Below are 27,776 nucleotides of genomic sequence, written 5' to 3'. Positions count from 1 at the left end.
GTAAGTATAGACTGTGATAAAGCAGGGCAGGGCCAAAGAAAAATGGAAAATGTTGTGCGTTGTGTTTGCGAATTCTTGTGTGAAGTACATCTGGTGTTCAGCAGCTCATGATGACAGCCAGTGTTACTTGCTGCACGTGAGGGAAGGCGGTCTTGAGCAGGTAGAACATCTTGCGGTTGGACAGCGCGTCCCCGCATCTGGTCATCTTGCCGTCTTCCCCTGGGACTTCTCCTGGAGGACTTTGCTTTCGCGAACGCACCTCACCTCTTCGCCCCCGCGGACCGCGGACGGCGGCCAGCACCGACACGGCCAGCACCTCGCCACGGTGCCACCATCAGGCTCGCCGCCCAGGCCGAAGAGGCTGAAGCGGCCGGCCAGGAAGCCCGGGCCGGGCACCCGCGCTCTACACCGGCGCCCGCACCTTCGCCGTCCCCCGCGTGCCCAACTCTCCAGGACGGTGCAGCCAAGTCTCACATCCACGTTAGCCAACTGCCGGGAGGTGAAAGGGTAGCGTGGGTTGTCTCACATCAATTTAATTATAAGGTAGAGGAAAAATGTTCCCTCTCCGACTCATGATCACCTTCCATCCACAAACCTTTTTTCAACTTGCAGTATTGAAACTCTATACGTATTAACAACAAATCATTTCCCACTCCCCCCAGTCCCTGGAAACCACCAGTCTACTTCCTTTTCTAGAAGTTTGGCTACGCTAGGGACCGCACAGGAGTGGAGCCATCCAGTATTTCTCTTTTGTGTCTGGCTTAGTTCGCTTAGCACAGTGCCCTCAAGGCTCATCCACATTGTAGCATGAGTCAGCACTTCTCTCCTTTTTGGAGAGTCCAAGTGGGTGAAGGGGACACAGGGAGTCAAGTCCACAGCCGCAAAGCTGGTGAGAAGGGTGACCTGCTGCCCATCGACCAGCTGCAGACAAACCAGTTTTAAAATGTCACTGTGATAGCATAGCTCCTGAAGATGTGGGCACGCTGGATGTCAAATCCAGACTCCTGAGTGCTGAGATGGGAAAGGTGCAGCTCCGCCTTTAGGACTTACTTGAGATGCAATGTGAAGGCGTAGCTGTAAGGGAAATGTTTGGTGAGGCGACAGTGGATGTGAACCTTCACATATACCTGCTGAACGAGAAGTTCCCTGGCAAGTGAAGTGCCTGCGGAAATTTCATGGATTCTGTATCACCTGGTTTAAGAAATGAATCTGTTCAGTAGTGGGCGTGACAGTACAGTAACACTTTCTGTATAAAAGTATACATTTTATGTGATTAATTCCTAATAAATGAAGTGCACTACAGCTTTGTGGTAAAGACCCTTGTACCCAGAGCCTTTAAGTGACGGAGGAACAACCTGCAAAGTAAACTTAGCTGCACCTCCACCTCTCACCGTTTGTTTGAATACTTATTTAAATTTATTTTTGTAATGCCATAAAATAAGTATCTGGATGGTTTTCAAATCTGTTTTTTGTTGATCTCAGAGAGGAAGGGAGAAGGAGATAGAAACATCAAGGTCACTGGAGTGGGAGTACCTACTTACCTGTTCCTGAGTCCCACCTCGCCCTTTCCCCCAGCACGTACACAGTCCACATTCCCGTTCTCTACACCCACTTCCTCTAGCTCCTGGCTCCTCCCATTGAATAACTGCCCGATAGCTTTGGTTTCTGTTTCATAGAAAAGTCCTTCCCAGTGCCGAGAACTGCCTGGCTGGTGTGAGGAGCAGCCGGGACCACAGAGGTGGTGGAGAGATGGCCCTCAGCAGCGTCCAGGCTCCCTTCGTGAACCCAGTGAGTTCCCAGGCAGTGGGCACAGGCGATGCTATAGGGCAGAGCTGGCTGCCTTGCCAGGGAAGCCGCTCTGGGTCTCTGAGGAAACCAGGCTGGGGTGGCAGAGGGTGCACGGGGGTAGGCATGCCGGATGGGGCCATTCTGACACAACCTCTGCCCCAGGCCGGTCCCACCTGCCTCTCAAGACCGAGGGATGATAACCACCCGCACTGGGGCATTGCGCAGATGGTGCTGAGCTCCCTCTGGGCGCCCGTCCTGTCCTGGGTGCTGAGGGGAGAAGGGCACTGGACAGCCCTGGGAGAGTGGGGCTTTGTTGGAATGAAAGGGGAGCCCAGCAGCCCGGCTTGGGCACTGACTTAGGAGATGGCCTCCCTGGTTCAGCCGTTTCCTAGCTCGGTGACCGCAGGCGAGCTGCTTTTCCCTCTCTGGGCCTCAGTTTCCACATCTGTAAAATAGGGGTAATCCTTGAGCCGCCCCCCAGGATTGGGTAAGGATGCAGGTAGCATATCTAGGGCGTTTGAACAGTGCCTGGTGTTAGGTGACCCAGGAAAGCGGCGGCGAGGAAAGCAAAGAGAATCGAGTGAATCAGAAAGAAAAAGGAGAAGTTTATTTGCGTTCTCGGGCGAGACCCACCGGCCCAAAAGGTGGGGCCAGTGAATTTCGCGACTTCAGGGAGGGAGGGACATCTCTTTATTCAGGTGTTTGGTGAGGGCGGGGGCCTGAACTGAGGAAGTGCCCGCAGCAGGGATCATCACACATTCAACTGAGGGAGTCTCGGCCGCAGGGGGTGGGCGGCACATTCAGGAATGGGTCAGTATCTTGTGCGGGGATCTCTGTGAACTTCAAGGAGAAGCAGGTATCTGTGTCTGGCACGCTGACCCGTGAGAGATTCCAGATCTGTGAGAAATTCCAGAGGAAGTCCATTGTCTCATCCCATGTCCGCATGTATCCGATCCCGGGCTCCCTCCGACCTAACATCCCGGCCTTTTGGTGATAAGGGTCGGCGACTCTCTGACTGCTTCCAGCTGAACAAGGACGACGAGGGGGGGGCGGCGGTTAAAGGCCGGGGTTAGGCAGAGTCGGGTCGGAGGGGAGCCGAGTGTAGGGATGGAGCAGGAGCTGATTCACAGTCACCCGTGACATCTCTGCGATCCGGGAGCGGATGAACTTGAGGAGGCACGGGGCTAGGAGAAAAAAGACACAGATGAGAATCAGGGGCCCTATCATGGGCAGGACCCAGGTAGCTAAGGGGCTTTGGAACCAGCTGAAAGGGGAGTTGTCCTGGAAGTGTCCTGCATGTAGTTCTTCATTCAGCTTAGTCAGGGTCTGTACATTTTGCTCCACTACTCCAGACTCATTGATGTAATAACAGCATTCCTCCTGAAGGAATATGCAGGTTCCTCCTCTTTCTGCAGTCAGAAGGTCTAAGGCGCGCTGGTTCTGCAGGGCTACTTGGGCTATTGATGTTATCTGTCGCTGTAAGGAAGCTAAAGAAGCAGTAGTGGACTCCAGGGCTAACTGGAGCTTGTCATTAAAGTCCTGAGCAGTGACCAGACTGTTCCCGAGGGCCCCCCCCGCAAGGCCTATCAAGGTAGCGATACTCACCCCTAACATGACAGGGAGGAAGGCTGCCCGGCGAGTCCGGCGGCGGGACGGAGGGAGCAGCCAGGCGAGCTCTGACTCTCCATATAAGGTTAGTTGGGGAACTACCATGACGATGAAGCAGGGCCCGGGGTCAGAGGAGTTTATGCAGTTACTTAAGGTGCCATTGCACCAAAAGAAGGTACCCGGACTGGCCTTGGTGAGGCTGGATGCAGTGTAGTTCTGGGTGCAGTTCCACGTGACTCGTCCCCCAGTTACCGGATTACTGGTCTGGTAGCATATCCGTGGGGGCAGGGTGGGCTCTGGAGTTTCAGGTTCCCAAAGGGGAATGCCAGCCACGGGAGGCTGGCATTCACCTTTCCCTTGGGCCCTTGGAGAAGTTGTGAGTGGGACGGCAGCCAGCAAAGACCTTCGGAGAGAGGCACACAGAAAGCAGTGGGAGACATTGGGCAGGGTGTGGGTCTCGTTGAGGAATAGTAGGGTGTGTTGAATAAGTTGGAGCCAAGAAGACAGGACTTCTACCCGGGGGGAGTCAGGCAGCTTCCCTTTAAGGGACTGTTCGGCCTGTAGGATGCTGTTGGAGACCTGGACTTGGGCCTCTTGGGCCAGGACATATTCCCGGGAGATGTAAATGGTCCCTGAGGGGGTTGAGCTCCAACTACTTAAGTATAGCTTTCCCACGACACCCGTAACCCACCGCTGGTCCCAGGGATCCTGGATTATGATGTGGAAGGCCCCATCCTTCCAGATAAAGGAGCCACCCCTGTAGGCATCATTGACAACACAGCCCCTCCAGCGGCAACCCCCATAGGTGTCGACCTCCTGATTACACCTGTCTGGGTCCTCTTGGTCGTAAGCAAAACAAGCATAGGGCCGGCCACCATGGTATACTGACCGGATGTCGACAGCCATCTGCATCCTTGTCTGGCATCCCGCTAGAGGGCAGTCCTGAGATCCTACCTGCCGGGTGACTTGTTTGCCGTTCTGATAGTAGGTTTCACGGACCTTGAACCTCCACACATAAGCGGGTGGGGGTTGGTGTAGGTTGCTCAGGGCCGGGAGGAGAAGGAGGGGGAGGACGGCTAAGGCGGACCTTAGTGGGACCCAATACATCACATTTATAGAAGTCATGCTGCTCCGGGGTCCTCTTGAGCCTGGAGAGGTGGTGCCACGATGGGTCGCCAAGCAGCTTGGCCGCGGTGGGTGTTGTAAGGATCACGATGTGAGGTCCCGTCCACCTCGGCTCCAAGGTTTTTGGATGTAGATTTTTAAGGAGGACCGAGTCACCAGGGTGAAGAGCTGGTCCCCCGGAGTCCTGGTCAGTTGGTTCCGGTTTGGGCAGGAACCTGTCAGCGTGTTCTCGGAGCAGCTGCTGGATTAAGGACAAATATGGAAGATAATTACCCAGGGGAGGAGGATCGATAGGGAGACGATGGTTGAGCAAGAAAGGTCTCCCATATAGGAGTTCAAAAGGACTTAAGAAGGTGGGGCTCCTTGGTGTAGCCCGGAGTCTTGTCAAAGCCATGGGCAGGAGGTCCGGCCAGGAGCTGCGAATTTCTAGAGAGAGTTTAGTTAGATGGTCTTTAAGGAGGCCATTAATCCTTTCAATTTTACCCGATGACTGTGGTCGGTAGGGTATGTGTAGTTTCCAAGAGATGCCAAGAGAGGTGCTAACCTGCTGTACGACCCTTGATATAAAAGCTGGGCCATTGTCTGACTGAATGGAGGTGGGGAGGCCGAACCTTGGGATAATGTGTGCTATTAGCGTCTCAGCCACCACTTCAGCAGTTTCCTTGCGGGTGGGAAAGGCCTCTACCCACCCTGTCAGAGTGTCTACCATGGTCAGCAGGTACCTGGTCTTTTTGTGGGGAGGCATGTGGGTGAAGTCTACCTGCCAGTCCTGCCCTGGGAGGTGTCCCCTCATTTGATGGGTGGGAAAGTTGGGGCGCATCCCTCCCTGGGGTGAGACAGCTGCACACGTGGGGCAGGAGGAGCAGGCGCTTGTGATTGCCTCTCGCAGTGTGGGCGAGGTGAAGAGGGGTTCAAGGAACTTCCAAAGTGCCAGTGGTCCAATGTGCAAAGACCGGTGGATCTGTTGGGCAATGGCCCCTGTCTGGGCTCGAGGGAGAGCAATTTTGTTATTTAAAAAGATCCATCCCTCAGGACCGGGTGAGCCTCCCCGCTGCAGGAATTTGTTTCTCTCTTCTTCTGTATATTGAGGGGAGATGGAGGGAAGAGAAAGAAACAGGACCGGGGCTGGGGACCCTTCACCCTGAGTTAAGCCTCTGGCTACCGCGTCTGCTTGGGCGTTTCCCCGCGTAACCAGCGAGGAGTCCGTCTGATGGCCTCGGCAGTGCATGATGGCTACCTGGGAAGGAAGTTGTAAGGCATCAAGTAAACGGGTTATGAGTTTAGCGTTGATAATAGGTGAGCCTTTAGTAGAGAGAAAGCCCCTCTCCCTCCAGATAACAGCATGACAATGGGCTATCAGAAAGGAATATTTGGAGTCTGTATATATGTTTACTCTCTTCCCTTTGGCCAGGTGTAGGGCGCGTGTCAGTGCGATGAGCTCGGCTTTTTGAGAGGTGGTGCCCTCTGGGAGTCGGGCTGCCTCCAGGGTCCGCTCGGGTGTCACTACCGCGTAGGAGGCTTTCCGACGTCCCTGGGGGTCCAGGCAGGAGCTTCCATCCACAAACAGAGTTAAATCCGGATTAGAGAGAGGAGAATCTGAGAGTCCTGCCCGAGGCTGAGTAAGGGCCTCGACGACCTCGGGGCAGGAATGCGTTGCCGCAGGTAGGGTGGAGGCAGCGGGAAGGAGAGTGGCCGGGTTTAGGGCTGGGGACTGGGTCAGGGTGATGTCAGGATTTTCGAGGAACAGAAGATGGAGTTCCTGCATGCGAGAGGGGGCAAGGAGAGATAGGGATCGGTGGGACAGGAGATCCTGTAACCTGTGGGTGGAGAAGACCTGTAAGGGTTGTTGGAGGCAGATTTTTTGGGCTTCCTTGGTGAGAATGGCAGCTGCAGCCAGAGCCCGGAGGCAGGGCTGCCATCCCCGGACCGTGGGGTCAAGCTGTCTGGACAGGTAGGCCACGGGGGTAAAGGCTGGCCCTAGGGACTGGGTGAGGACCCCAATAGCCATTCCCTGTTTTTCATCAGTAAATAGCTGGAACGGCTTAGAGGTGTCTGGGAGAGAGAGTGGGGGAGATGCCAGAAGGGTATCCCGGAGCTTAGAGAAAGCCTGACGAACGAGGGAGGGTGAGGAGAGGGGACCCACTGGTGTTTCTTTAGCAGCTTGGTATAGGGGCTTAGCTAGGAGAGCAAAGTTTGGGACCCAATGGCGGAAAAACCCTACCAGTCCCAAAAAGGACAAGATCTGGTCTGCAGAAGTGGGGGGCTGAAGGTCTCGTATTGCCTGTGCTCGGTCAACTGTCAGTCCTCGAGAATTGGGCATCAGACAGATCCCCAAGTAAGTGACGGTGGGGACCGACAGTTGTGCCTTGGCAGGGGACACGCGATATCCCCTGTCTCCTAGAAAATTAAGGAGATTAGCTGTATGCCTCCGGGACATGTTCAGGGAGGGGCTGCAGAGGAGGAGGTCATCTACATACTGGAGAAGAGTGCCTGGTTCTAAGGAGCATTGTTGGAGGTCTCTGGCTAGGGCCTGGCCAAACAGGTGAGGACTGTCTCTGAACCCCTGGGGCAGGACTGTCCAGGTGAGTTGGCGGGATGTCTGTTCATCCGGGTCCTCCCAAGTGAATGCAAACAGATGGAAAGAGTCTGGGTCCAGAGGGATAGTAAAGAAAGCATCCTTGAGATCGAGAACAGAAAAGTGGGTGGTACCGGACGGGACGCGTGAGAGGAGAGTGTAAGGATTGGGAACTACCGGGTGGATAGGGACTACCGCTTCGTTGATCAGCCGGAGGTCCTGAACCAGCCGGTAGGTCCCGTCTGCCTTTCTAACTGGAAGGATGGGCGTGTTGCAGGGGGAGTCGGTAGGGATGAGGAGACCCTGCCCCAGAAGCCGGGTAATGAGGGGTTTAAGTCCTCGGCGGTGAGTTAGGGAGATGGGAAACTGGGGGCGGGAGGGAAACGAGGTGGGGTCCTTAAGTCTGATCTTGACTGGGGCATGATGTCTAGCAACCACCGGGGTAGATGTATCCCACACTTTTGGGTCGACCAGGGACGCAGGCAGTGGGGGTTCGGCATTTCCATGAAGGGAGGGGGCCAGGAGGGGAAGGAGCAGGGAGGCTGAAGGGCTCCGAGTGAGCATCAGAGTGGCCCCTAGTTTGGTGAGAATATCTCGTCCTAACAGGGGCACGGGGCACGAAGGCATGACTAAAAATGAGTGGGTTATAGGGCTATCCTCAAGGAGGCAGGGAAGCGGCCCAGTGGCCAGCGGGCAGGTGGATTTGCCGTCAATACCCATGACCGAGATTTTGGAAGGATAAAGGGGCCCCGAAAAAGAGGGAAGGACAGAGAAGGTAGCCCCCGTGTCGATCAAGAAGGAGACTCGTGCACCCGCTACCTTCATTTCAACCCGAGGCTCGGCTAGGGTGATCGGAGTGGACGAGTCCGGGCGTCTTCAGTCTTCAGCCAATCCTAGCATGGCCAGCGGTGCGTCATGGCCCGGAAGGGCGACCCCACCACGTTGAGACGTGGAAGGCTCGCCACTTTTCCAGGAGCAGTCACTCTTCCAGTGACCATTTTGACCGCACGCCGGGCAGGGCTTGGTCGGAGCCCGGGGCTGGGGGCACTGCTTTGCCCAGTGGCCTTCATTGCCGCATTTGAAGCATTGTCCAGGCGGTGTGCGTCCTTTCGTTGCACTCCCACTGCGCACGGCCCTCTTGGGACCATGCGCAGCTGCTGCCGGCCTCAGGGCTGCAACCAAGGCTTGCGTCTGCAGGTCTACCTTCTGTCTAAGGCGGGCCTCCCGTTCTGATTCTGCCTTCTCCTCACGGGCATTAAATACCTTAAATGCCATATTCACTAAATCTCGGACAGGAGTTTGAGGACCATCCTCTGCCTTTTTTAATTTCTTCCGAATATCTGGTGCTGACTGCGAAATGAAATGGGTGGCCAAGACCGTTGCCCCAGCCAGAGACCCAGGGTCCAGACGAGTATATAAGGTTAGAGCCTCAGTCAGCCTGTTAAGGAAGATTGCGGGATTTTCATCTGGGCCCTGGGTGATCTCCCTTAATTTGTCATAATTAACTACCTTGTGGGAGACGGCCTTTAGACCAGCCATCAGGCACTGGAGCATCTGGTCTCGGCGTCGGCGCCCGTTTTGCCCTTCGGGGGTGCCTAGTTGATACTCCCAGCCCGGCTCCTGGCGAGGAACGGCCTGGGCCCCTACCGGCATACTGGCATCCGTAAGGTGAACCTGATCTGCGTGATCCATTGCTGCCCCCAAGACTCTCTCCCTTTCATCTGAGGTCAGGGTGGAAGAAAGAATAACATGAATGTCATGCCAAGTGAGATCATAGGCCTGAAAGAGGTATCAGAATTCCTTGATGAACGCGGTGGGGTTGGCCGAGAAAGATCCCAGCCGCTTCTCAATCTGGGAGAGATCCGAGAGTGAGAAGGGAACGTGAACCCTAACCACTCCCTCTGAGGCTGCAACTTCCCGGAGTGGACAGAGGAGAGGAGGAGCGTGGGAACGCGTGTGTTTACTCACCGGGGAAGTAGGCGGGGGTTGGGAAGGAGCAGCAGCAGTGGGTGGAAGAGGAAGGGTAGGGTCGGTGGGAGGCAGGGTCAGTGGGCCAGCGGCGGAGGGCATGGCCGGAGGAGGGTCCGGCAGGGAGGGAGGAGCAGAGGGTGCGGAGAGTGAGGATGCCGGGGCGGACGGCGCTGGGACGGACGGCGCTGGGGCGGACGGGCCTGGGACAGACGGCGCTGGGACAGACGGCGCTGGGGCGGACGGCGCTGGGGCGGACGGGCCTGGGTAGGGCGGCGGACGAGTGGGAGGGGAGGAAAGATTCTCGGGTGGTTCAGATAAGGCGGAAAACGAAGAGATCTCAGTAGGCAGAGTAGGTTTCTCACGGGCCAGGAGAACCTGGGCCGTGGAGCAGGAAGAACAGAGGGTGGGACGAGAACGCAAACAAAGGAAGGCTTGAACGTAGGGGATCTCGAGCTACTTCCCGGTTCGTTGGCAGAAATTACTGAGGTCGGTGAGGACGGTAAAATCAAATGTCCCGTTTTTAGGCCATCTAGAAGCATTATCCAATTCATACTGGGGCCATGTCACGTTACAGAAATGAATGAGACGTTTCGGACGCAGGTCCTGCGACAGGCCCAGTTTAGCCAGATTGGTGAGCAGACACCCTAGAGGTGTGGTCGGGTCAGGTTTGGAATTTTGATTGCCCATGGTCCGTTCCCCGTGGCCAGTAGCGGGGCCAAAAAGCTAGCGTCCTAGCGATTTGACTCGCGCCACGGACAGACGGAGTAGACCAAAGGAGTTAGGGACGTCTCCACTATCTCCTGAGGTCCAAGGAACCTTCCTGGAAGGGCCCGGATAGGACAGTCTCTGACGTGGCCGCGTTTTACGGACAGAGACGCCGGCAGGTGTGTGGCCACGGGGGAGCGGCACGGGGCGGGGCAGGACTCACCGCTGATGTTGCCACCGGGAAGAGGCTGCCGAGTTGAAGAAACGAGGTCCCGACGGGTCCTGGGCCACAAGGAGGGAGAGGCGGGCACCTCAAGCCGTGAAGGGACGGCAAGACTAGGTGCTCACGCCACCCGGGTTTCAAGGCACCAAATGTTAGGTGACCCAGGAAAGCGGCGGCGAGGAAAGCAAAGAGAATCGAGTGAATCAGAAAGAAAAAGGAGAAGTTTATTTGCGTTCTCGGGCGAGACCCACCGGCCCAAAAGGTGGGGCCAGTGAATTTCGCGACTTCAGGGAGGGAGGGACATCTCTTTATTCAGGTGTTTGGTGAGGGCGGGGGCCTGAACTGAGGAAGTGCCCGCAGCAGGGATCATCACACATTCAACTGAGGGAGTCTCGGCCGCAGGGGGTGGGCGGCACATTCAGGAATGGGTCAGTATCTTGTGCGGGGATCTCTGTGAACTTCAAGGAGAAGCAGGTATCTGTGTCTGGCACGCTGACCCGTGAGAGATTCCAGATCTGTGAGAAATTCCAGAGGAAGTCCATTGTCTCATCCCATGTCCGCATGTATCCGATCCCGGGCTCCCTCCGACCTAACACCTGGCAGGCGGTGGGGGCTTTTGAAGCGTTGCGCATGATTAGGAGTCTGGGGGCAGCAGGGAAGACCTCCTAAGGGGGGGTCTGCTCCTTGGGGGGTGAGTTATCAGGGGCAGGTCCAGGGTGTGTGAAGGGGGGCTCTCTGGGGAGTGAGAGAGGAGGGGGCTGCCCTGCAGTGTGGGATGCAAAGGGCTGCCTTTCCCACCTTTTGGCCACATGTGTGGGGCCTGTCTGGGTGGCTGTGTGTAACCCTCTGAGCTTTATTATCCCCACGCCATCCATGGAGAAACGGAGGCTCAGAGGCATCGAGGCCACTTCCCAGATGTCCCCAATGGTCGGGGAGGAGGGTGCCTTGATTTGCCCGAGAAGGGTAGGTGCCCAGAGGGAGAGCAGTAATGGGGGAAGGCAGGCAGGTGGCAGCCCCAGGCCCAGGAGGTCACTGTGCCCTGGACCGGCCTGTGGAAGCCTCTCCCGGCCTCGGTAAACAGTTTCCCCGAGAGCCGGGGAGGTGGAGTGATAAGGCCCTTCCTGGTGGGGACGGGGTAGGCGGGTGGGCGGCCGCACGGCGCTGAGGAGGAAGCTGCCTGGGCCTCCACTCCAACCCCCCTGGGCAGGGGCCCTGGCGTGGGCTCACCTTGAAAAGGTTCTGGAGGTGGAGCTGCAGAAAGTGGGCCAGAACCCGTTGGTGCCTCAAGTGTGTGTGTGTGGGGGGGGGGGGGGGGGGGGGACGGGGGTTCAGGGTCAGAAGTCTCACCTTAGGCTCCTTGTCTGTAAGATGGGGGATCCCAGACTTCCTTCTAGGCTCTGACACTTTCTTATCATGGTGACTGGTTTGTACTTTTCTATCCTTGGGTTCAAAAGCTACTAGTAATTATACAAACCAGAGGGCAATCCTGCAGGGGCAGCAGAGCGTTCAAACAGGGTCTTGGTGCCCTGGCCGGTGGCTCCATTGGTTGGAGTGTCATCCTGATCACCAAAAGGTTGCGGGATTGGTCCTCTATCCGGGTGCATTCGGGGGCAACGGATCTCTCTCTCTCTCTCTCTCTCTCCTTTCCTCTCTAAAATCAAAAAACATATCATTGTGTGAGGATAAAACAAACAAAAACCCAACCAGGGCTTTGGTGTCAGACAAAAAGGATGCTGGGTGGAGTCCCTACAGGCGCCAAACACAGCTGTCCACCCCACGTGGTCACTCTCCCCCGGGTGACCAGTGATTCCCAGCAGTCAGGAGTGACCTCCCTCTTCTCCAACGAGTGCCAGGAAGATCGCACAGCCCGGCTGTTCCGCTGATCAGCTTAACTCCATGAGCATCTGCCCTGGGGCCTCAGCCCCATTCCTTGCCAAGCCCCGCCGGCCTCATCTGGCCCAGCCCCTCAGAGGCCAGGGTGGAAGCTGGGACCACACGCAGGACAGGACTCGCTGTTTGGTGGGGGAAGCCCTCAGGGAGCCAGGAGCCAGGAGGTCTGTGCTTCATCCTGAGAAGCAGCCTGTGTGGGGCTTCACAGCGTGGGTGCTGGACCCACACCCACCCTATTACTGACCGGCTGGGTGGCTTTGGGCAAGTTACCAGACCTTCTGTGCTCAGTCTCCCCATCTGTAGGGGTGGCCCTGATAATGGCCAGGGCTGTTGCCAGGACAACTAGGAACAGCCAGGGAAATGGGCCCAGAAGCACCTCAGAACCCTTGGGGCAGCAGCCTCTTTGCCTGGAAGGCTCCCACTGGCCCTGCAGTGAGCCCCCTGTGCCAGCTGTGGCTGGGTGCCCGCTGGGGACACTGTGCCTCCAGAAGGAGGCTGTGCATCCTGTGGCCTGGGGGCCTGGCTCTGCTGTCTGAGCCTCCAGAGAGGAAGAGGGGGGAAGAGTCCTCAGCCTCCAGGCCTGGCCAGGAGCTGAGAGCAAGCTCTGACCCACAGAGGGGTTAATCCATCTAAATTAATTAATTCGTCCAGGTTAGAGCTGAGAGGACGCTGTCCCTTTGGATGAGAGAGATGGTGTCTACTTTGTCATGGTCTCTGCCACTCCCTATTGCCCCTACCTGACAATCTCCCTCCTACACATCACCTGCCTGGCTCCTATAAGCATTTCAGTTCTGTAGGGAGCTGGCTTAAAGGAGAAGTTAGAGAAGACGTTAGCTACTAGAGAAATGTGAAGATTGACTAGAAGCTGGAAGCTATCTCCTAGGTTAATGCAGGGTAAGAGCACATCAGATAAAAGGCACCCTGGAGGTTAGCTTAAAAGTCATGAAGAAACCAATGTGAAATTTTGCTCAGAGAGACCAAGAGGGAAGGGTGTGGTAGAGACACCGACTATGTGCCAGTCTCTTCCCCAGCCCTTTTCTCACTAACTCATTGATCTTACCCAGAAGGTAAGATGTACCCCTATGTTACAGATGAGGAAACTGAGGCAAAAGAGGTGACATAAGCTCCCTGAGGTCACCCTGGAAAGAGCAGCAGAATTAGGCTCCAAACCTGGATGATGCCTGGCTCTAAAACGATGCAAGCCTCACCATAACCATTGTCCTTTCAAGTGGCCCGGGAAGGGATTTGACAAAACGGGCTCTATGGGGCCGAGGAGGAGTGCAGACACCTCACTAGGGCCTCTAAGGTTGCCAAGGCCTGGGGAGGGACTGGGAGCAGGAGCAAGAGAGGAGGAGGCGGCCCTGAGGCTGCAGAGCAACCAGGTGCTACCTGTGGTGGCTGGGAGGGCAAAGGTCATGGTCACACCTTTCTGTGTGGGGTGGGCAGGAGGATGCCTTCTTCTTGGCCTTCTCAGGGAGCAGAAGGTTTATCCTTTAGAATAGGCTGCTGGCTCTTTGGTCCCTCGGGTTTCTGAGTTTTCTACCAGGGCCCTGGGGCCTTTGCTAAGAGCCCCTCTCACTACCCTGGTTCCTTCCCCTCTCGGGGTCATGTTTGTGCTACTTCCTCCTCTTGAAAGCTGCTATTTCCTTCTAAGAGAGGCCAGCTCTGGGTTACATCATTTCAGAGCCCGGCGGTCTCCTTATCAATCTCAGAATGTCTGTGTAACTCCCCAGATTTGGGTCTACTTCTTCATCGGCCTGGAAATTCCATGAGACTAGGACTTCATATGCCCAATTCACAGCTGCATCCAGCCCCTGGGACATTGCCCGACACACCAGGCCGGCCACTAGCAAGTGCCAGAGGGATTGGACAGAAGGAGCAGGACCCTAACTGACTGCCTTCTTCTCCCTGCAGGTCGTCCCCTTCTCTGGGACCATCCAGGGGGGCCTCCAGGACGGACTTCAGATCACTGTCAATGGGACTGTTCTTCACGCCTGTGGAACCAGGTACCTGGAACAGTTGTTTCCCCCAGCCTTGCCCCTTAGCAAACCATGGCGCCTGTCAGCTCAGGCTGGTTCCCCCAACACTGTCCAAGTTGCCTGGGCCTGGCTCAGGGGACACTGAATGAATAGGGCCCGGTCCCTGCCAACACTGCATAGTACCCCTGCCCTCTGCCAATAGCATCTGCACACCATTAACATAGATTCCCCATGACACAGGGAGAGCATGAGCTCACAGTCTCGGGCCTACCCAGGGGCAGATCTTTATGGTCTAGGATTGAACTTTGCACGCAAAGACCCAGAGATGCAAAAATAACGCCTCCTTTACTTCCCAGAACGGCCTTCCTTTACTCCGTGGCCCCTATTTGGCTGATGTGGAAATATTTAAACTTGGCCTCAGATGTAATTTGATCTCTTTCTGTTTCAAGTTCATTCCTAGAAAATACTAAGACAATTCAAAATGCAAACATCTCCTGGGCACTGTCTCCCACCCAAGAGGGGACTTTGGGGCACAGGGAAAACATTCACATCTTCTCAGAGGCCGAGCGCCCTCCAAGGCTCGCGCAGCCCTGGCTGCCCTTGCTGAGGTCCAGGTGGTGTGGAGGTGAGGGGCTCTTGCCTGATTTGGGTGGGGCCCTCCCACCTGGTGGCTGCCTGCTGAAGTCCACGGTGCCCACAGAAGCCCTTCTGCACACACAGCCTTTTCTTGGAAGCCTCTGTCTCAATCCCAGATGTCTTTTGTCCCCAGTGGTCCTTTCATCACCTTGCACAGGGCCTGGGGACCTTCTGGATCCCTTCACACCATCCCAGGACCGGCCCTACCTCATCTTGGCTTGTAGATTCTAGTGGACTTTCTCCACCATCGCCTTCCCTGCCAGGTGGGCATAGGCACACGCACCCTGTGACATCTCCCTGAGCCCTGAGTGCCTCCAGGAGACACTGAGGCGAGTGAGGCAGGGAAGCTGAGCCCTCACCTCTGAACCTCCACCCCCTTCTCTCTCCTTCTTCTGCTACCTACCTGCTAACCTACTGTGCCCACTTGTTCCCATGGGCGCTTTTGCACACTCTCATCCCTGGAGCAGGAGTTTGCAAGGGACCAGAGAAATGGAGCTGGATGACCACAAAGGGAAAGACACAACCAGAGATATTTCAGAAACGATAGTCTCTGTGTACAGAGGAATCTGGACTTGGTTTTCTGGTTCCAGAGTCAGTGGGAGTCTCCCTTCCTTTTCGTGTCCCCAGAGGGAGGGCTGGCTGGGCTCTGGGCCAGGGCACTTCCCTGCTGGCTGACGGCCCACAGAGGGAGCTGGTATTGAAGAGGCACCTAGAGCTCTGCCTCCTCCACAGGGACACCAAATGGGCTCTGCAGGAATTGAACAGAATGTCTATTGGGGCCACCTCTGGGCTTGGTACAGTGCCTGGCCCTGTGGGGGAAACAGAACACATGAAAGCAGGGGGTCTTCTCTGAGTGCTGTGCATTAGCTGGGGACACCAGAGTGACCCCAAGAAGCAGGCTGTGAACCATGTTCATGCTGAGGTTGGGGAAGGCTGGAGTAGACAGTGAGTCCTCAGTGAGGACCTCGGATTGGGGCTGGTTTCAGGCTATGTGTCTGGGGAAAGGCAGAACAAATGTTTATTGTGGCCCTTTTGTGAGCCCTGCTCCTTGGACTGTCCCTCACCTTAGAACAGGGTGGGGAACAGGGCCCTTTGATATTTATAACATCATCTGAGGGCCACACAAAGTTATCAACTTAAAATTTAGCCACCTTTATTCGGTCAAACATTTAAGTAACTCACCCCTAATGCCCTGGCAGGGCCAGACAAATGATTTCACTGGCCTTATATGGCCCACGGGCCAGACGTTCCTCACCCCTGCCTTAGAGCCATAGTTATACCCAAAGGAAGTTTTGAAGGTGAGGGCTTCCTTCCAAGGAGAGAGGCAGGAATGAAAATGTACTTGCTTGGGGACTTCCTAAACACCACCTCATTAATCATCCCCAAAGGAAGGGAGTCACCCCCTCCCTCAGTGTGGAGATTCCAGGGTAGTATTTGGGGTTCAGGGTCACCCCAAATGACAAACAGTACCAGCTGTGGTCAGGGTCCAGGCCTATGGACTTTAGGGCCCCACTCCACACCTCATGTGTGGGACACACACCAACTTCCGATGAGGGACAGACACACATCCCGGAAGTTCTCCTGCCTGGAGAGCCAATATTCATTCCATGCCTCCCCTGCTAGACACCGTCTTTGTAGGCAAAGTCCATCAATGTCACATGTTCTCTCCATTTGTTCTCTTCCTTCCCAACTGAGCAGCCGTGGGCTGGCTTCTAACCAGTGCCCACCGGGCATGAGAGGCCCTTGTTTCCGGGATTTGCATCTTCATACAAATGTGCAATCAGTTTCCAAGACCCAGACTTCCTGAGGCTCGAGTCCACATTGTTCTTTACCCAGTTCCTGCTTATTTCTGGAAAGTCACGCTGGAAAGGGAAAAATGCATTAATTACTGTGTTGGGGCGTGGGGCTCCCTTCTCCGTGTCCAGCAGGCGTCCAGCACGGAAAGAGAATGCGAACCGGTTCTTTCAAGTAGAGGCACTTTGGGATTGAGAAATGAAAGACAGACGCAGAAATAGAAAGGAAAGCTGGGTCTGGGCGGGCTTCTGTCCTCTTCTGGCGGAGAGGCAGAGAGACCCAATGCCAAAGCAGCGTGTTTACTTTATAGTCCAAATTCCCCCAAATATCAGAAGATTTCACCAAAACTCAAGATAAGGGAGGTATTCCCGGTGCTTGACTGGATTTACATAATAAAAACCCATTCCCCGCACCTAGGCTTTAAAGAGTTGAGCTGAAGGCATTCTCACCTTTTGGCCAGAAATGCCCCCAAGGTAGAGCTATGCCCACGCCTTGTGACTTGAAGGAGAGCCATGGCGCCTTCCCTGGCAGGGGGCCTCCCACATCTCCCCCATTTCCATTTTTCAAAAGCCGTCTGTGGACATCTAGTTGGAGCCTTCGGACTTGAGATTGCAGGGGCTTGCTGATGACTGAAAAAAAGCAGGATAAGATTAGTAGTACACAAAGGAATCCAATTAGGTACCAGGCGATGTCTCCAGACATTTTCCATGGATTAAATTCTTTTAAATCATCCAGCAATTCTTTTGCCAGCTTTGCTGGAGATATAATTTCATACAGTAATGGCATTGGACACCATAATGGGTGTTCAATCTGGTGATGTTCACATTTCCGATTACTAATGCACATGAGGGCTGGACACAGGCTCTTAAGCCATAGCAAGGGCTCGATGAACATGCTCCTTTAGTATTGTTATGGGTTCAATCAGCGAGATAGACCACCGACTCAGAATTTAAATTTAGGAGCCTTTATTAAGCTGGCCAGCTGACTACAGTGCGTCCCTTCAGTAAGGGGCTTCGCAGCCTGCAGTGCCGACCGAGGGTACAGCAAAGCCTTTTATCTGCAACACTACAAAGCATTTCCTGGCACTGGCAGGGTTCACACAAAGTTTACAAGTACGGAGTCACACCTGGCTGGGTTGAATCATAATACATTGTTTTCTGAGACAATCTAGCAATTTTTCTCTGTCACGATCTTGGACCCTAATACAATCGGTAACCTTTCCATGCCTCGGTCCCTCCCCCTAGCACATTATTAGTTAAGAAAGAGCCAGTAAAATTAAGAAAATTAAGGGCGGCAGCTAAACGCCACAGATCTTTCTGTAAATTTTCTGTTTTCGTGGCCAGGGCGTTACCAACAAACTCTCCTGGCATGGGAAGAAGGAATTATATGTTTGTTGGAGGCGGGTCTGGAACATATCTCTAGTAAGTTTCTGTTGCCAGCCATACTTACCTAGCAGCTGACAAGTGCCATCATCTCAACAAAAAGTGTGGAAGAGGTTACCTGGACCCCCTGTTCTTTCACCAGTTGCTGGGCAACTTCGGTCAGCTTCTTCAGTTGACCCCATGTGGGGACACTAGCTTCTCGGGTGGCCTTGGTCACCTGCTTCCTGAGCTCCTTCTTCTTCAGGGTCGGTGGCTGAACTGGCCTCATCACGGGGTGGGGGGTGGGGGGGGTGGGGGGGGGGGTGTTTGATTTTCAGCTTCTTGAACGGTGGGATGAGCTGTTCTCCCAGGTCCATGGTGGTGACGCACTGCTCGCTCTGGCACCCGGATGGGGTTAGAGGCGCCTTCTGGGAAAACACAAACATGGCTTCTTCCCCACATCATCACTGGATCTGGCCTCTCCACCGCCCTGTTTGTCAATCCTTCCATCCTGCCACACCGGCAGATGCCACGGCAGCAGGAGCTTGAAGCCTCTCCGCTGCTGTGCGACCCTCTTCGTCACAATTCAAAAAATTTAAAGTGTAAAGGGCATGATTTAACTGATTCTGTGGAGTAGGATAATACCCCTCTCTCCCTTTTTGCTTTTGTAATTGAGTCTTTAAGGTTCGATTAGCTCTTTCTACAATTGCCTGTCCCTGGGGATTATAGGGAATTCCTGTTTTATGCATAATTTGGTATTGCTTACAAAACTGCTGAAAGGAGGAGCTAGTAGAGGCAGGTCCATTATCTGTTTTTATCTCTAGGGGCCGTTCCATGACTGGAAAAGCCGCTAGGCAGTGGTTAATTACATGCTTTGCACTTTCCCCTGTTCGGGGAGTAGCAAAAATGAAGCATGAGTAGGTGTCTATAGAGACATGGACCCACCGAAATCTGCCAAATTCAGGCACATGAGTGACATCCATTTGCCAGATTCGATTGGGTTTAAGTCCTTGGGGATTTACCCCTAATGCTGGCACAGGGAGGTGGACAGCACACTGCGGGCGTTGCTTAACAATTTGGCAGGGGGCCGCCCACAAATTACACAAAACACACTAAGCGCCAACTAGGTAAACACAAAGGAAGGTAGCACAGTGGGATGGGTGCCACCTGCCACAGGTTGTACGCAAGTTGCCTGACACACATGGAAGTCAGAGGCCCCGGGCCCTCCTGCTCCTACCATTGGGAATAAACCAGAACGCTGTCTGATTTCCGTCCACCTAGGTTTGCTGTGAACTTTCAGACGGGCTTCAGTGACAATGACATTGCCTTCCACTTCAACCCTCGTTTTGAAGATGGCGGGTATGTGGTCTGTAACACCAAGCAGAAAGGACGCTGGGGGCCGGAGGAGAGGAAGATGAATATGCCCTTCCAGATGGGAATTCCTTTTGAGATCCGCTTTCTGGTGCAGAGCTCTGGATTCCAGGTGAGCAGGATTCTCCTCCGTCCCTCCCGCTGTCTGACACCTGCCCTATCGGGCCTGGAGAAAAGCTCTTATTTATTTTCATTGGTTTGGTTATCCTCACTTGAGGATATTTTTCCATTGATTTTTTTAGAGAGACTGGAGGGAGAGGGAGAGACACACAGAGAGAAACATCCATGTGAGAGAGACACATCAATTGGTTTGCTCCCACATGCACCCAGAGCAGGGCCGGAGGTTGAGCCTGAAACCAAGGTATGTGCCCTTGACCGGAATTGAACCTGGGACCCTTCAGTCTGCAGGCTGACGCTCTACCCACTGAGCCAAACTGACGAGAGAGAGAGAGAGAGAGAGAGAGAGAGAGAGAGAGAGAGAGAGAGAGAGAAAGAGAGAAGCTTTTAAATAATTACCCAGGCAATGCCATTATTTACAGAAAACAGGACCTTACACACCTTCACCTGCACCTACAGAGCACCTGTTGCTTCTGTGACCAGGAAATAAGAGCTGGGTAAGTGCCCACCTGCTCTTTGGCCTCGGGTCCCAGGTGACTTCCATCCTCTGCTGCAGCCTTGCCCGCTCCAGGTCCTTGACAGCATTTGTTTTTGGTGATGCTGTGGCAGCCCTTCTGCAGGCCAGGGGCGGCTCAGGGCTGCATGGTGTGGTCATTGCTCTTGCAGGCAGAGCAGTGCTGCTGGGCCCGGGGACAGGGATGGCTGTGTCTGTGCTTCTCTGTGCGAACGGGATGCTCCTAGGCCTCAGTGTGCACCCTGAGGTGGCCTCTCCTCTGCTCCCATGAGCACTTTATGCATTTAAATGCGCATATTGAAATGGCATCGCAGGTGAGCTGAGAAAGACAAACCTAGAGCAATAAACAAGCAAGAACTCAGAAGCCAAAACTAGAGCCAAGTGGTGGCCTGGTTTGGCTGCACTTTGGATCACATGTGTGTTCCTGTACCTGGAGCAGCTCTGAAGGCTGGGCCCCACCTACAGGGGATGGAGGTGAAAACCAGACAGGCCTTAATTTCTAGAAGCCGGGGTCCTAGTGCTCAGGTGTGCTCCGCCCTGGTCTGGGACCCCTCTCCTGGACTATGCACTCCTGTTGACAGGTGACGGTGAATGGAAACTTCTTTACGAACTACATACACCGCGTGCCCTTCCACCGCGTGGACAACATCTCTGTCACCGGCGCCGTGGGGCTGACACACATCAGCTTCCAGGTCAGATTGTCCAAATGGCACCTGTCCCAGGGTCTGGGTGCAGGGGCCAATCTACTCTGCCTAGGCCCTTTGGGTGGAGCTAAAGGTTCCAGCCAATTTCTCACCCAGATGGCTCTGGGGATATACCTCCTGCTACCTCCGTTCCATGTCACTGTCTCTGTCCAGAGCACCTGTTTCAGCCTGACTCCTTCCCCTCTTATCTGTCACTCTGTCCTCCCAGCCTTGTTAGGAGGCCATGTGGTCCCAGAAAGAACCAGCTTGGGAATCACGCTGACTCTAGCTCAGATCCCAGCTCTGCATTGTCATCAGCTGTGGGATCTCACACAAGTGAGTCTGCCTCTCCCAGCCTCAGTTTCCTCATCTGTGCAAGGGGCATTGTCACAGCCTCCCCAGGAGGTATGTGTGGGCTCAATGAGGCGATACATGTCAGAGGTCACGTAATGGCCCCCATGGGCCCACACCAGGGTCTATTGGACCCTCTGTTTTCCAAGTTTTGAATGTGTTACCAACATCTACAAGGTCAGAAGCAGGTTTGCATTGTGGAGCTGATGCTGGTGATGGCTGCACAACAGTGTGAAGGCACTGAATGAGCCCTCGGCTGTGCACTCTGAAATGGTGAAGGTGGTAAATTTTATGTGCATTTTATCAAACAAATTTTCCAGGTCAGGTGATATCACATGGAAACCTGAATGTCTGTCTTTTTGTGAAAACTGGGAAGATTGGTGTATGCCTGGCCCACATTCCCATAGGGCCCCAGGCGCCTGGAGTGGAGATGTAATTTCCACTTTGGTATTTGAGTGTGCTCCTGAGATGGGAAAGGCACACAGTAGGCCCACAGCAAATATGAGTTCCTCTCTTTTTGGTCCTCATCTCTCATATTCCCTCCCTACCCAAGTCTCTTGCCTACCCTGTCCCCACCTGCCTGGCTTCCTCCCTCTAGTCCTGGCCCCTGCCTTTCCACTCTCCCCTGGCTTCTTAAAACTTCTCTTCACCCCATGGCCCCTTTTGTTTTAACAGAACACCCGTGCAGTCCCTGTCCAGCCTGCTTTCTCCGTGATGCAATTCTCCCAGCCTGCCCGTTTCGCACCCAAGCCCAAGGGGCGCAAACCAAAAGTGAGTTAACCGTGGAGACCCTGAGAGGCTGAGCAGGAAGGACAGGGGTCTGAGAGAGAAGAGGAGGCAGCGGGGCCTACAGGCCCCCGCATGCCCACCCAAGGTTCCCTAACTCCGTCTATCAGGCACCCAGGCCCCGGACCTGGGAGGCGTCCTTGGTCCTTCCCTCCCTCCCTAATGTCCCTCCAGTGCACCAAGGCCTCTCCTTCCTAAAGCCACTGCCTTGGTTCAGGCCACCTGGCCCCTCACCCCTCACCCACTCACACGGACCCACTGCCACAGTGACCTTCCCATAAGCAAATGTGATCTCATCCTCTCCCTCCTTAAAAACCCTAAAGGCCCCGGGCTCAATAGAGCTCCAGTCCCACAGCTGGATGTGCAGAATCCTCCGCAGTCTTGCCCAGCCCACCTGCCGGCCTCCCACCTCACACACCAAGACCCTCCATCAGCCTCCACTGCTCACTCCAGGCTCCTTCCGGCCACCATGCTTTGGCATCTGCTGTCCTGGGGCCGAAAGGACCCTTTGCCACCTCACCCAGCCCTTCAATGCTCTGCTTCAATGTGGCTCCCTGCCTGGCAGGTTGCTGGATGCCCCAGCCCCTCCCTGACCTGATGGACTTTTAACAGCTCTGTGCACGCCAGGCACCATGTCCTGTTGTAACTGTATTTACATGTCTGTCTCCGTCACTCCACCTGTCCTTGCCGGAGGCCATGAACTTGGGATTGTGACTTGTCCCTCTGTGCATCCCCAGCACTTTGCACAGTGCCTGGAGTGCAGTAGGGACTGGGTCAATGAATGAGGGATGTGGTTTGCACAGTCAGTAGAAGGGGAGACCAGTCAGGGCAAGAAGACCAGTCTGCTGGGTGGGGAGGGGCCTCGGGCAGGAAAAGGAGCAAGGCCTGGCCCTTCCTTGGCCGCTTGAGCAGTGGGGGCAAGGCCAAGGGCGTCTCCCTACCCAGCTTCCTGTGGCCCATCACGGTGCATGGTGGGCCCCTGCCACCTGCCACACTGACTTTAGGATGGAGGAGCTCCAGGGGGCCTTTGCAGGGCAGTCTGACTTTGGCCCTGGCCTTGGGTGGACGGGGTACGCTGATACAACCAGACACAATGGGTACCATTTTGTATTTGATCACTTGCTACCTACACAGGCTTGGGCAAGGTGCTTAGCCTCTCTGAGCCTGTTCTCTCACTGAGCAGAACTGAAGCTAAGGATGCCTCCCTCATAAAGCACTGAAGCCAGAGCTTGGCACACGGTAGTCCTCACTAAATACTAGTTTTCACCCTCCTGGTGAAATAGGACACGGCAAGTAATGGTTTTGCCTCTGGGAGCTGAGGTGAGCTGTATGTTCTATGTCAGACTCATCCTTCTCGCTCTCTAGAGGAGCCGGCGGGATGTCCCCTCTCCTCCACCCGCCCCCTCCCTGTTCTTAACCACAGTTACCTGGGATGGTGGGTGAGCATCTGGGCACCACGGGCTCAGGGAGGCTTGCTTGGGAGCAGGAAGGAAGTGAGTGTGAGTCTGGGAGGCATTTCTTACCACCGTTTCGGCTGTCATCTCCCCGTCAAGTGGCACCAATATTAACCAGCATTTTTATTTTTCGTCCCCTTCAGCCTCCAAGTTACTGGCAGGCCACCGCAGCTCCCATTGTAAGTCTCTTGCTCTCTCTTTGGAAACTCTTCATTCTGGTTCTTCCTGTGGGTTAAAAGGAGGGGGCAGGGCCAGGCATCAGGCCTCTGCCACAGGGCGACTGGCGCAGCTGAAGCCAGACCCCTGGGCCACCCTCCTGAAGGTGGTGGTGGGGGGTGGAGGGTTTGGGGGAGTAGGGGTGGTTGGCTGGGCTGATGAATTGGAAACAAGCTGAATTGCCCGAGCCCCTGCCATTCTGTGGACACAACTGCCCACAATTATTTCCTCCTTCAAAGTGAAACTATGCTAGAGAAATTCCCCTGAGAAGGAAGATGGGCCAAAGGCCACAAATGAAGCCACATTTCTCTCGAGAGGGAACTTTTGCCCCTACCTCGCCCCCTTAAGAGGAGAAACACCTCTACCCTGCAATTTTCAGAGTCTGGTCTGGGCTACTGAGAGGGTTCCCCACTGGCAGCTGCTGGGAGGGTGTGTGTTAAGTAGTGCCCTCTGGTGGCAGATGGCAGTCTTCACTCTGGTGAGAGCAGGTTAAAAACCCCATTTCTTTCTTCCAGACGCAAACAGTCATCCACACAGTGCAGAGCACCCCTGGACAGATGTTCCCTGTAAGTCTGCCAGCTCCAGTCAGTGCACAACCCCACTCCCTCCTGCTGGTACAAGTCAGCTGGGAGCCCTGGAGTTCGTGGATCTGCCTGTGGAGGGGCTGAGGGCCTGTGGCCACGATGGGGTCTGGGACGATGGCAGGAAGTTGCACCAAGGCTGACAGGAGAGGGCAGGCGAATGGGCAAATCCAGGGGCAGAAGCCTCACATTGGAGCATCCCCTCTAGAGTGCGTGGGGGCCTGGGAGTGGGCACAATCCCACATAGAATTCCTGGTCTCTTTTCAACAGAATCCTGCAATTCCCCCGACGGCTTACCCCAGCCCCAGCTATGTAAGTGATTTCTCAGGGAGGGCGCGGTTCCGTTTGTGCAGGGCCAAGGGGGAGGTGAGGGGCAGCTCAAAAGTGAAAAGCAGCCCTTCGCGGAGCTGACGTTCTTCAAACATCCCGGGAAATTAGAAGACGGTCGAAAGGAGCTTTCACCTTCAAAAGGGCCCCTTCCTCACAAGCATATTATATGACCTTCTCTTCTCAGCCCAAGTATCCTTTTGTGTCCAGCAAAGTTCTTTTCGTGGCAGTTTATTTATTTACTTATTTTTAACCCTCACTGATTTTTAGAGAGTGAAAGAGAGAGGGAAAGACAGAGAGAAACATCGATATGAGAGAAACATCAATTGGTTGCCTCCTGCACGTGCCCTGACCAGGGCCCAAGCTGGGGAGGAGCCTGTAACCAAGGTACATGCCCTCGACTGGAATCAAACCTGGGACCCTTCAGTCCGCAGGCTGATGCTCTATCCACTGAGCCAAACCGGCTAGGACTTTTCGTGGCCGTTTAAGCTCATAAATTTGAGGAACACTGGAAAGTTTTCCTTATTTGCTAACCAAGTAAAGCTATCACAATTCTTTTTGTTGTTGTTGTTAAATTTATTTATTTTTTTAAAAAATATTTTTATTGATTTCAGAGGGAGGAAGGGGGAGGGAGAGAGAGTTAGAAACATCCATGGTGAGAATCATTGATTGGCTGCCTCCTGCACGCCCTCTATTGGGGATTGAGTTTGCAACCCGGGCATATGCCCTTGACCGGAATCAGACCTGGGACCCTTCAGTCCGCAGGCCGAGGCTCTATCCACTGAGCCAAACCAGCTAGGGCTATCACGATTCTTTCTTGAAAATATATGACGCACAGACACAGTTGTCAAACTTGGGTGACAGTCCAAATTCATGGACATTGGCAGAGAGCTCCCCCGACAGCGGTCGCCTCCCTGGCTGCCGCTGGCTGACCTGCCCCTCTCCTCCCGACAGCCAATACCATTCTTCACCAGCATCCCTGGGGGGCTGTACCCCTCCAAGAGCATCACCATTACAGGCATCGTCCTGCCCTACGCTCAGAGGTAAGCCTGGGCTCTCGGGGAGGAGAGGTACCCCAAGGTCATTCTGGCTCTCCCCACCCCCCACCCCCAGCTCTGGGCAGGCTGGGAGGGGCCGGGGCCCAGCACTCGGTGGGCAGAGATCCATGTCAGCTGCCCACCCCCAGGTTCCACATCAACCTGCGCTCCGGGAATGACATCGCCTTCCACCTGAACCCCCGTTTCGATGAGAACGCCGTGGTCCGCAATACGCAGACCAATAACTCCTGGGGGCCTGAGGAGCGCGGCCTGAATCGGAGTATGCCCTTCGTCCGAGGCCAGGGCTTCTTGGTAAGGTGCCCAGACTGGAGCTCCAGGGGGGGGCTCCGAAGGGGCAAATGAAGGAGGGGGTGGCGATGGAGGGTGTCTGGGGGCCCCTTGAACAAGAGGGCCTCTTGGGTGAGGGTTGGGCCTCACAAATGGTTGTTATTATGGTTTTACTATTGCTGCCCCATGTAAGATAGGGGGCGGAATCTGCTGTTGACAGAGGGAAAGACTCTCATGCATAGATTCTTTGCCTGGGGTCACACAGCCAATAAGTGCCAGACAGAACCCAAGAGTGAGGTCATTCATTTATTCACTCACTCACTCAGTCATTCAGCTATTATTTGTCAGCTCTGTCATCCAGGCCCACTTGGGGCAGGAAGGAGCCCGGGTGTTGGAGGGTAGCAGTGAAGCAGACAGACCAGGTCCTGCCTGGAAGTTTGCAGTTTTGGTGGGGGAGGGTCATTGCAGATCACAGCAGGTGCTGTGCCCAAGCAACAGAGAATAAAGGGGTACAGTGAGGCCTGGCCAGGGGCCCCGCTGCCGTAGACGGGGACAGCTCTCAGAGGCCACCGTGCACTGGAGACCTCAGTGATAGAAGGAGTTCACCCCACAGCAGGCTGCAGAGGGAGCAGTGTTATCGCCAAAGGGAGAGTCCTGGGCGTGGCCTGTCCAGGAACCGAGAGGGTGGGGAGGCCTGAGGCCAGGGTCACAGAGCAGGCGTTCTCAGGCCCGGTTACACATCACCAGGAGAGCTTAAAAAGGAAAAATCAATGCCTGGCCTTGCCCAGGCCAGCGAGAGGGTGAGCCTGAGCATCCGTATTTTAAAACAGGCCCAACACTCCTCACCCGGGGTTGAAAATGACTGATGTAGGGCCTTGAGGGCCATGGGAAGGAGCTTGGGTTTCAATACAGTGCGTTGGTGTGTTTGGAGCAGGAGAGCAATTTACTTTGGCTTATAGGCAGCGGTGTGACTTTTGAGCAAGTGACTCCAGGGCTCTGGGCCTCAGTTTCCTTATCTCAGAAATGGGGCTAATGGCAATATTGATCTCATAGAGAAGTGAGTGAAATGACATAGTGTGAAGGGTGCTGCGAGTGTTAGGCATGGTGATGGGGAAGAGGACACCTTACAGGGATGCTCTGGCTGCCTTGTGAGAGAATGTTAGGAAGTGGCCGCTGCAGAAGTGTAGGCGGGGAGCACTCCGGTGTGCCGGGTACTGGGAACATGGGGGACACAAGCCTGAATTCCTGCCCCTAGAGCAGCGGTTCTCAACCTGCGGGTCGAGACCCCTTTGGGGGTCGAACGACCCTTTCACAGGGGTCGCCTAAGACCATCGGAAAACACATATGATTACATATTGTTTTTGTGATTAATCACGATGCTTTAATTATGTTCAATTTGTAACAGTGAAAATACATCCTGCATATCAGATATTTGCATTATGATTCATAACAGTAGCAAAATTACAGTTATGAAGTAGGAACGAAAATAATGTTATGGTTGGGGGTCACCACAACATGAGGAACTGTATTCAAGGGTCCCTGCATTAGGAAGGTTGAGAACCACTGGCCTAGAGGCTTAGGGCCCAGTTGGAGAGTGAGGACGGGAGAGGGAGACATGACCTGAGGGGGCACCTGACTTGACTAGGAAGGGGTCGGGAGGTTGCCAAAGGCAGGGAAGGCTTGCCAGAAGGGGGTGAATCCCGAAGGGAGCTTAGCAGCTATCCATGTGGGCAAGGTGTGCGGACTGCAGAGCCTGGCGGAAGGGCACTCTCTGCCCGGGGAACAGAATATGGAGAAGGACAGGGAGAAGGACATGCTGATGAAGAGCGAATCCCTCAGGGTGACGGCAGTGCGGGCCTGGGGCGGGCTCAATGAATGCTTGAGGGAGGCAGGAAGGAGGTGGTGGACACCAGCCTGCATTCAGGTGTGAGGACTTTCCAAGTGCAGTGCAAATGACACGGCCCGTCTGTCCAGGTGTGGATCATGTGTGAAGGTCACTGCCTCAAGGTGTCTGTGGACGGTCAGCACCTGTTCGACTACTACCACCGCCTGACGAACCTGCCCGCCATCAACAACCTGGAGGTGGGAGGCGATGTCCAGCTGACCCTGGTGCAGCCATAGGCGGGATTCCCGCCCTGGGACCTCGGGCTGGAGGTTGTTGCTGTCTGCATCTGCTCTTCGCCTCCACCTTCCCTGTCTCTGCCCCAGCCCCCGCCCTCCCAGCCCTTCCTGGATCTGGGGCTTTTTCTGGAGAAACCAGGCCCTTATCTGCCCTGCTTCTGGCTGCAGCCATCCTGGAGTGGAGAAGGCCGCTGGCTGGGCAAAGCTTCCTCTGTCTGGGCGGCACCTGGGGCTCCAGCTGCCCAAATCCTACCATCTGAGGATGGGGGGGTACC

At 54.9% G+C, this 27,776-nt stretch overlaps 1 protein-coding gene across 2 annotated transcripts; it reads left to right on the top strand.

Annotated features, from left to right (window-relative positions):
* Positions 1-1,677: 1,677 nt before the first annotated feature.
* Positions 1,678-27,776, top strand: LOC138993898 (galectin-9-like). Of its 2 annotated transcripts, XM_070393360.1 has the most exons (11): positions 1,679-1,788; positions 13,800-13,891; positions 18,937-19,138; positions 20,239-20,349; positions 21,367-21,462; positions 23,075-23,110; positions 23,663-23,713; positions 23,999-24,040; positions 25,010-25,098; positions 25,242-25,404; positions 27,355-27,776. In XM_070393360.1, exons 1-11 carry the CDS (start codon positions 1,750-1,752, stop codon positions 27,499-27,501), a joined length of 1,068 nt encoding a protein of 355 aa, XP_070249461.1. In that variant the 5' UTR covers positions 1,679-1,749; the 3' UTR covers positions 27,502-27,776. The 2 variants fall into 2 exon arrangements, with proteins under 2 accessions (XP_070249462.1, XP_070249461.1); XM_070393361.1 differs by lacking the exon at positions 21,367-21,462 and having other exon boundaries at positions 1,678-1,788.

Source organism: Myotis yumanensis, unplaced genomic scaffold (genome assembly GCF_028538775.1).
Source record: "Myotis yumanensis isolate MYYU_CA2020_CCGP unplaced genomic scaffold, mMyoYum1.0.hap1 SCAF_16, whole genome shotgun sequence".
Classification (NCBI taxonomy): Eukaryota; Metazoa; Chordata; class Mammalia; order Chiroptera; family Vespertilionidae; genus Myotis; species Myotis yumanensis.
This window is presented reverse-complemented; position numbering and strand designations above follow the sequence as displayed.